This window comes from Osmerus eperlanus, chromosome 5 (genome assembly GCF_963692335.1).
Source record: "Osmerus eperlanus chromosome 5, fOsmEpe2.1, whole genome shotgun sequence".
Lineage (NCBI taxonomy): Eukaryota > Metazoa > Chordata > Actinopteri > Osmeriformes > Osmeridae > Osmerus > Osmerus eperlanus.
Window position 1 is genome coordinate 20843471 of NC_085022.1, and position 9466 is coordinate 20852936.

General features: G+C 51.5%; 1 protein-coding gene across 1 annotated transcript; it reads left to right on the top strand.

Annotated features, from left to right (window-relative positions):
- On the top strand, positions 1-8813 carry LOC134020674 (zinc finger protein 536-like). Its single transcript, XM_062460837.1, has 4 exons — positions 1-78; positions 198-1982; positions 2059-2175; positions 8313-8813. The coding sequence occupies exons 1-4, from the start codon at positions 1-3 to the stop codon at positions 8811-8813; spliced, it is 2481 nt and encodes an 826-aa protein (XP_062316821.1).
- The last annotated feature ends 653 nt before the right edge of the window (positions 8814-9466 follow it).

Below are 9466 nucleotides of genomic sequence, written 5' to 3' on the forward strand. Positions count from 1 at the left end.
ATGTATCTAGGTTGGAGTCCTCCATTTGCTGCGCAGGTGTACCCTCAGTGGAATGGAAGCTCCAGCTTCAAGTCATCTGTAAATACACCAGTCAGGGCTGACCCCCTCATCTTACCTACCCAAGGGACATCCATCCACCCCTGGCCACTGTGCTGTAGCAATCACTAGACCCCAGGGTTGATCCTACTTGACGAGAGCTGTCACACCCCTCCCTTCACGACCCAATCAGGGCCCGGATGGCTCTCCTAGCCAATCAGCTCCTGGACCCCAGGGTTCTGAATGGTATGAACGGGAGAGTTGACCTCCCGTCCTTCCTGCGGGCTCAAAACCCCCCGGGCATCCCAGCCCAGGCGTCCAGCACGGAAGAAGACACCCGCAAGAACAGGAAGTACCCGTGCCCGCTGTGCGGCAAGCGCTTCCGTTTCAACAGCATCCTGTCGCTGCACATGCGCACGCACACCGGCGAGAAACCGTTCAAGTGTCCGTATTGTGACCACCGGGCCGCCCAGAAGGGGAACTTGAAGATCCACCTGCGCACACACAAGCAGGGCATTCTGGGTAAAGGCCGGGGGCGAATCAGAGAAGAGAACCGTCTGCTTCATGAGCTGGAGGAGAGAGCCATCCTGAGGGACAAACAGATAAGAGGCAGTCTCCCGCCCCACGTACTCCAGACACAACTGCCCCAGTCTGCCTCTCTGACTGCCCCCCAGACCTCTCAGTCCCCCTCAGGCCCCGTGGACGCCCTCCTACAGCCCTCCCCCTCCCCCAATATGGCGTCTGTCCTGGAGGAGCCCTCCCCCCTGCCCCCGCCCTCAGGCTTCCGCTGCTCCTTCTGTAAGGGAAAGTTCCGGAAGCAGCAGGAGTTGGAGCGTCACATAAGGATCCTCCATAAGCCCTACAAGTGCACCCTGTGCGACTACGCCGCCTCCCAAGAGGACCAGCTCATCGGCCACGTGGAGACGGCCCACATCTCAGCCGAGGACGCTCATGGAGGGAGGCCCACGGCGGGGAGGCCTGGGGGGGAGTTCCCCTGCGAGGTCTGCGGGCAGACCTTCAGCCAGGCGTGGTTCCTCAAAGGACACATGAGGAAACACAAGGACTCGTTCGAGCACTGCTGTCAGATCTGCGGAAGACGCTTCAAGGAGCCATGGTTTCTCAAGAACCACATGAAGGTTCACCTCAACAAGCTGGCTGCCAAGAGCAGCAGGCCCCCAAGCTTGGCGGATGTAGCGGTTAGCTTCAGCAGCGTAGCCCAGGACCCCCAAGCTAACCTGTACTCCCAGTACATCTCCAGTCTCCACAGGAGGTTCCTGTCCACTGAGAGAGCTGGACAGCCTGACTACCATCACAGCTTCTCCTCTGCCGAGGTGGAGCTGAAGGTCAAGGACCTGCTGGGGAGGATGCTTGCCCAGGGAACAGGCCTGGTGGAGGGGGAAGGTCGGAGGAAGCTTGCCCATGGACAGGGCCTGGTGGAGGGGGAAGGTCGGAGGGTGCTTGCCCAGGGAACAGGCCTGGTGGAGGGGGAAGGTCGGAGGATGCTTGCCCATGGACAGGGCCTGGTGGAGGGGGAAGGTCGGAGGGTGCTTGCCCATGGACAGGGCCTGGTGGAGGGGGAAGGTCGGAGGGTGCTTGCCCATGGACAGGGCCTGGTGGAGGGGGAAGGTCGGAGGGTGCTTGCCCATGGACAGGGCCTGGTGGAGGGGGAAGGTCGGAGGGTGCTTGCCCATGGACAGGGCCTAGTAGAGGGGGAGAGTCAGACGATGCTTGCAAAGGGACAGGACTCCTTGCTGGGCTGCCTGCTTCCCCCTCTCCTGAGCTCCGGAGGTATGGACCTTCTCCAAGCTGCTGACAGTGACAGAGACGGTAATAGTGCTAATCCCAGATATCCCGGCTGGCAGATCATGGCACCGGGACTGTCCCTGGAGCAGATATACACACCTGCCGACCCGCACCATTGCTACCCGCCTCAGAAGCGTGTGCCGGTGGATGAACAGTTGAACAGTGTGTGTGTGAATGAGAGGAGAGTGTGCGTCCGTGATCCAGACCCTCACCCCACAGGAAGGCCTGGTTCTCCAGGTCTCAGCCACGGTGGACCAGAGACCCAGACAGGGACAGGCCGATCCCAGGCTGGCAGTGCCCCGCTGGAACGCCCCCAGCCCTCCCTCTCAGCCTCAGGTAAAACACCCGAACGTAGATATCGTATCTGTATATGCAGAGACGATATCTCTCATATTTCTCTTAGGGGTATAACATGAATGTTAGACTATGGAGCAGAATACGACAGAGTAGAGAAGAACAGAACAATAGAACCACCAAGAGAAAAGAGCAAAACTGTGAAGAACTTAGAAGAACAGCACGTAGAATAAAACGATTGTCATCCGGGAGATGGAAACCGCACCTCTCCTCAGTCCCTTCCTCATTCAGGCGTCAGGTCAAGGGTCAGCAGGATATCATATCAGCTCTAGAAACACAACTGAAAGAAATCCAGGTCTTCCTCTTCTTATCTTCTACAATGGCATCATGTGGAACGCTGGAGAGATAATTACACCCCTCTCTACTCACTCTACACTCCCTCTCTGTCACATTCCACCCTGCGGCTATGGGGCACAAGAATGGTAATGCATGCCATCTGCTGTTTTTAATGATATGATACATACCACCCAGTGATTTTTATGATTTGATATACCACCTGGTAGCTTTATTGATAGTGTTGTGTTTCCCTCCAGTGATGTACATGACTTGACTTGGCGCCAGGTAAATGTGCGCCTGTTTTGTCGTGGAAGTTCTTGATAACAAACATGTATTTGAAACTTGGGACCAATAGATGTGGTTTAGTGTGGTCGCTATTCATGTGCAGCATATACACATTGTTGTTGATTGATTGATAGGTTGGAGTGTAAACTTGCTATGTTCTCCTTCTACACAGCACATCCTCCTGAGACTCAGGGGAACATTAAAAAAAAGGCTTAATGAACACATTTTAAGTAAAGGACTGTCTCAAAATAGTTTCTTATACATTTTTTTAAAATTTTATTCTGCATCTCTAGCTTAGTTAACGAACTAGAATTGCACGGCTGTTCCAGAGGTTGTTCATTTGTGACCTCATTAAAAAAAACAGGATATCCTCTCAATTGGTCAAAATATATAAATATATACCAAGGGCAGTACAGCTGCAAAGTTACCAGCCCAAACGGGACATAAATGTACTGCTGGGTCTCTGAAACATCTCTCTGCATTCTTCACGTGAATACAGTGAATACAGTATAGCTTTCAGACCTCACTATATCTGACACGCTTCAGGGATCTGAAAACCCACCCAGATGATGGCCGCAGAGCAAAGATAACTAGATCGGGTCTAATCTCATTACATGTTTTGTTTTCACATTGTCCTCGTACACTGCTAGCAGCATATTTACATGTAAATACCAGCAATTTAAGAAGCAATTCTCCTCTAGGTCTTTACAGAACATCAAGCAGCTTTGATCCATGTTCTCTCTGCTCAGCCTCTGCTCTCGCCCCCTGGTACAGTGTGTTCATGAGAGCTGGCTTAAAAGTGTCTAGTTCCTGAATGCCACCCTCTGGAGCAGACTCTCATTTCAGTCAATATTAAGCATGGAAACTAAAGGTCAGACGTCAGTGCATCAGTCAATGATAGATCCAGCTCTGCTGTCCTCTCTTCTCCTCCTCTCTTCTCCTCTTCTCCTCTCCTTTTCTCTCCTCTCTTCTCCTCTCTTCTCTTCTCTTCTCTTCTCCTCTCCTCTCTTCTCCTCTTCTCTCTTCTCCTCTCCTCTCCTCTCCTCTCCTCTCTTCTCTTCTCCTCTTCTCTCTTCTCTTTTCCTCTCCTCTCTGAGCTCTGTGTAATGGTAGACTCTCTCAGGGGTTTAGCGCTGCATTGTTTAGCTCTGACAATATATCCCAGAGACCTCTGCAGCTGCTCCCTCTGCTCACAATGACAGATTAATTAACACAATCACAGTTTGCTGGCCCCAGCTCAGCACACAGGTCTGCTGTAGGACAGATAGGTAAATCCTTCACATATGGAGAACACGCACCACTTGATGAGGGCTTTAAGGAGGGGGGGGGTGTATTTCGGGGCCTGGTAACCGATGAAGTCGGTCTTGACGGTCTTACTGGGGGTGTACGGGGGGGGCTCTAGGAGAGAGGTGAGGACGGAAGCTGGGGGAGGAGGGGAGGAGGGGGAGGAGGGGAGGAGGGGGGGAGGGGAGGAGGGGAAGGAGGGGAGGAGGGGAGGAGGGGAGGAGGGGGGGTAGAGAAAGAGAGACATCATCATCATGACCAGATGTTCATCCGGAGGAACATTGATTAGGCCAGAATTAGAGATGATTCATATTCTGACTGCTGTAGCCATGGTAGTAGTATTGATGTTTTCTGTGCGGTTGGTGAACACAATCTAAACCCGAGTTGTTAAAGTTGCAGACACTTCCTCTTAAAGGAACCCCAGCCTGGCTTCATTTAAACCTCTAAACATGTTAGGTTATGGTCTGTCAGCATCAATAGACATCTAGTGTTCAGAAGGCTACTCCTAACAAACCTAATGAGACTGGTTTAGCATTTTACTGTATCTGTAATTATAATCTTAGTTATGAATAATGACTGTGACTGTTTTAAATGTGCCACTGGCCTCTGTCCCACATCAGACCTTCCCCATCTGAATTCCAGACACATGGCAGAGCCGGCCTGACAGTTATTAATTAGTCAAATTCACACTCTTTGACCCTGAGGTCAGTGAACAGCTCTGTGGAACGTTGTCACGATGGCCTGGTTCTCTCTCTCCTCAGCCTCTGAAACCGTCACTCTGTGAGGGAGCGTGAAGCCAGAGCAGAACGAGTGTGTTAACGGGGACTAACACACAGCAGGGTGGTTGGATTAAATGTAGCTGGGAAGAGAACCGTCCGAGCGACTGTGGGGCTGTGAGGGGCTGTGTGGGGCTGTGTGGGGCTGTGTGGGGCTGTGAGGGTCTGTGTGGGGCTTTGTGGGGCTGTGAGCGGCTGTGTGGGGCTGTGTGGGGCTGTGTGGGGCTGTGAGGGGCTGTGTGGGGCTGTGAGGGGCTGTGTGGGGCTGTGTGGGGCTGTGAGGGGCTGTGAGGGGCTGTGTGGGGCTGCGAGGGGCTGTGTGGGGCTGTGTGGGGCTGTGTGGGGCTGTGTGGGTCTGTGAGGGGCTGTGTGGGGCTGTGTGGGGCTGTGAGCGGCTGTGAGGGGCTGCGTGGGGCTGTGAGGGGCTGTGTGGGGCTCCAGCGTGTCTATGGGACGACTGATGGCCTCATCGTGAAGCCAGCATCGAGAGAGAGAGTGTGTGTGTGTATTGTGTGTTCAGTCAATCTGTGGATGCGTTGTGGAAAACCCTCGCTCGGCCTGTGTGTATCGCAGTCTAAAGCGGCTGATTTAATGTAAACTGGATTATTACCTGTTGGTCTTCTCCTCTTCCTCCTGCTTCCGAATCCTCTTTTTAATTATTATTGCAGATATGAGGCTCACATTAAGCTCAGAATGCTTGTTTTTCTAGCTGCTGATAAAGAGATTTACCCAGGGAGTTCTGAACACCTGCCTTGAAATATTGTTCCACTGTCTCCTGAATGCCATTTGGCTTAATTGACTTGGAAACGTCCCAAATGCGTCATTGACTATGTGGTCTAATTAATATTAATAATATATGCTATTATAAACATCAAAGAACATCTGGTGCCCCTCTTTCTCTCACCACTCTAGAATGTTACTCTCTCTCTTTCTCTCTCTCTCTCTCTCTCTCTCTCTCTCTCTCTCTCTCTCTCTCTCTCTCTCTCTCTCTCTCTCTCTCTCTCTCTCTCTCTCTCTCTCTCTCTCTCTCTCTCTCTCTCTCTCTCTCTCTGTCTCTCTCTCTCTTTCTATCTCTCTCTCTCTCTCTCTTTCTCTCCCCCCCACTCCCCCTCTCTCTCCCTCTCAGTGTTTCAGCTGTTACCAAACCCTGCCAGCATTCAGACATGTAGCTATGTGTTCCAAAGGCTTGGTTACATGAGGTGCTATATGCTGCATGGTGTTTGACGAGTGCCGTGTGTAACTGTGTAACATGACTAGGACTCTCTATGAACGCTACACATTCGGTCATTGAATATACTGAGAGTGATGCATGGTTGTTAATCTGGAGCCTATTTCCATATGAAATGAATCACTCCTCTTCCAGCCAGCTTCATGGTTTGACTCAGTACTCCTAACATCTCTCTTTCTCTCTCTCCTTCTCTCTTTTTCTCTCCTTCTCTCTCTCTTTTTTTACATTTTCAGTCGGTGAAAATAAATCATATGCGTCATCTCCTTATATCTTCTGTGTCATGTGAGAGAGAAAGAGAGAGGAGAGAGAGGAGAGACAGGCTGGGTCGGTAATGATACACTAATTGGAGTTGGTTGATAAATCTGAGCGCTAAAATTACTCCCTCACATAATGCAAACCTCAGCAGTGTAAGTAAATCTTAAACTGATTAAGTTAGCATGAACCAGGCAATCACAAACATGGCTTCCGTCCAAAAAGCAAGAAAGAGAGAGAGAGAGAGAGAGAGAGAGAGAGAGAGTAGAAAAAGCTCCAGTATTGTCTGCAGCTCTTGAGTGAACAAGCAGATGGAAGGACAGACATCTCATCTGTGCTCCAAACCACCAGTTAGTGAACAGCATCACTCTCTCTCTCTCTTCTCTCTCTCTCTCTCTCTCTCTCTCTCTCTCTCTCTCTCTCTCTCTCTCTCCTCTCTCTCTCTCTCTCTCTCTTTCTCTCTCCTTCTCTCATCTGTGTGCTACTGGAGACGAGGACTCATGTTGGGGGGGCTTCTTCCCTTCACACGCCCATAAACCCACACGCACGCACACACACACACGCACGCACACAATCAGGAAGCTGATTCAAGGTAATTTATTTTCCATGTCACTACTGTTTTTCTAGTACTTTAATTGGGTTGTCCTCTTTCCAATATGTTTTTGTGTCCTACATTTTGTTTCGGCATCATATTCGTATTTTAACACTGCACCTTTAACCATCATTTGACATGAGGTAGGAGCCAGCTCTTGATCATTACATAGATCTCCACCTGAGAGAGTGAGCTCAGGGTCACAACTCAGCTGTGTGAAATGGATATTTCACCGTGGGGAATGAATCACGGTGGTAAGTCAGATATTAGTCCATTAAAGAAGAACAATAAAGCATCAATATGCATAGAATTAAATTAATGGCTCCCAGTTTATCTCTCCATCCCAGACGCATTCTTAAAAGACACTGTGTAATGTACGACCTGACCTTCAAATGCCAGGAGAGAGGTGGGCAATAAACTGCCAATATTTGTGACTTAAATGGCGTCAGATGACTTTTACTGTAATTGGAATGGCAGGAAGACAGCTGGGCTGGTGGGAGGGGAGGCAGGACGAGGGTCTCACCATCCCTGCCTCGGCCTCTAACCCAACAGGCAGCCAAGACACACTGAGATCACGGGAACAGCCTCCTTAATGTGAAAGGACAAGTTTAAGATGAGATACGATTACTTTAGTAGTCCTTCTGCATCTCTAAATAGCAGTGGTAAATCATGTCGGAGTAACCTTGTAACCCCGTAACTAAATCCACTGGAAGTCAAACATATCCCCTCTCTCGCTCTTTCAACACGGTCGGGCCTTCTTGATTCATGTTCTCCGCGAAATAATATTTACAGTACAAACTGAAAATAGATTAAACTGCATAGTAATTACAAAATATTGCAGGAATATTACTTTGACTAGAAACACAGTTACTTGTTGTGATGGAATGGGGTTCTGTTTGCAACATATGCCTGCCTGCCTCTCTCCATCCCCTCATATCCCTCCCTCCCTCCCTCTCTCCCACCCTCCCTGCTCTCTCAGGACAGCTGTGTGGTAATTACTATAGGAAGAAATAGCTGTTGGTTGTTAGCATCTTTGAATGTATTTATTGCATATGGTGTCATCCATTTTGAGACATGATGAATATCTGGCGCTGAGAGCTGATTACAAGCATGATTTACTGTAGGGCAATCCTTCAACTCAGCCCTGTGTCTGTGCCCTGAAAATATATCATGTTCATGTTTCATATCCATACACTCTACATTATTGCCTTCAAATGCTGCTTTCAGTCAGAATGCTTCTCCTTGGTCAGAATCTGTTCATAGTGGTCCTGTAAAACAACCGGAACGTTCCTGCAAAAACAACGCAGGCATGTTTGAATGGACTAATAAGGATGTATTGTTTTGTACAGTGATGTACAAATATTCTAATTCCAGTTTGTCCAGTCAGCATAATGACAGTTTTGTTCCGTTGTCTCGGTTGTTCCAGGTGAGCCGGCCCTACAGGACTCCTTTCCCAACGGACTACCCTAGTGACTACCCCAGCACACAGCCAGCCCCCTTCAGCTACCAGCCCCCCTGGCTGGAGAGCCGGGGCCTCACACATCCCCGGCGCCAAGCCCAAACCTCGGGACCAAAGCCCCAGACTGAGCCCTCCCAGAGCCAGACCCCCAGCACCCAAGCCCATACCCCCAGCACCAAGCCCATACCCCCCAGTCCCAATCTCAAGCCCAGGCCCGGGCACCAAAGCCCGGATACTGGTCTGTACTCTGACGTGGAAACCTCTGACTCCAGCAGGGTACAGCCAGACTCGATGCTCAGTGACAGACAGGCTGAGGTGAGTGAGGGCGATGTGGGTCTGGGGGTCCCTGGTCCCTCCCCCCATCCCAGGCACGGCGGGGCAGCAGGAGCCCCTGGACCTCTCTCTCCGACCAGACTTGGAGGGGTCCCAGGTGGATCGGTCCCCCAGACAGGGGTGCCCAGCCCCTGACCCAGCCGTCCAGCAGTCCCCCCTCCAGCTCCGTCCGTCCGCAGGGCTACCCTGGAGCTCTCTCGGAGGTCCCCACACAGCCCCAGCCCCAGGCCGAGGCTCTGCGTGTGGGGTCTGGGTGTGACCATGACAGCCCCCCCAGGATGGAAGCATACAGTGACGACCACAACCTCCCAGATCACGATGGAGAGCCTGCGTCCGACGGCGGAGACTTCGGACACCAAGAGAGAAGCTGGAGAGGTTCTCCCCTGGAGGGCCGTGAGGATTAGTGACCTGGGCCAGAGGGAGCTGCTGGCCAACGATCGCTTCCAGGGTTCCCACGAGGAGCAGGGTCGTTGGGGCCGGGCATTGGCCCAGCTTCCCTTCTCTTCTCCTGGGTTGCAAGGGCCAGAGCTGGCCCCTCCCCACCACAACCAGCAACAGCTCCACAAGAACCTGCTGGCTGTCCTCCGCTCTTCCAGGTTCCACAGCCACTGTGTCTCCAATGGCTACACGGCGGCCTGCACGGAGGAGGAAGAGGAGGAGGAGGAAGAGGAGGAGGAGATGACAGAGAAGGTATGGAGCGATCAGACAGAGCTCGTCAGTGTGTTCCAGGGTGTTTATAATGCTGCTGTGATGAGGAGACATGCTCCATCACACTCCCATTCAGAACC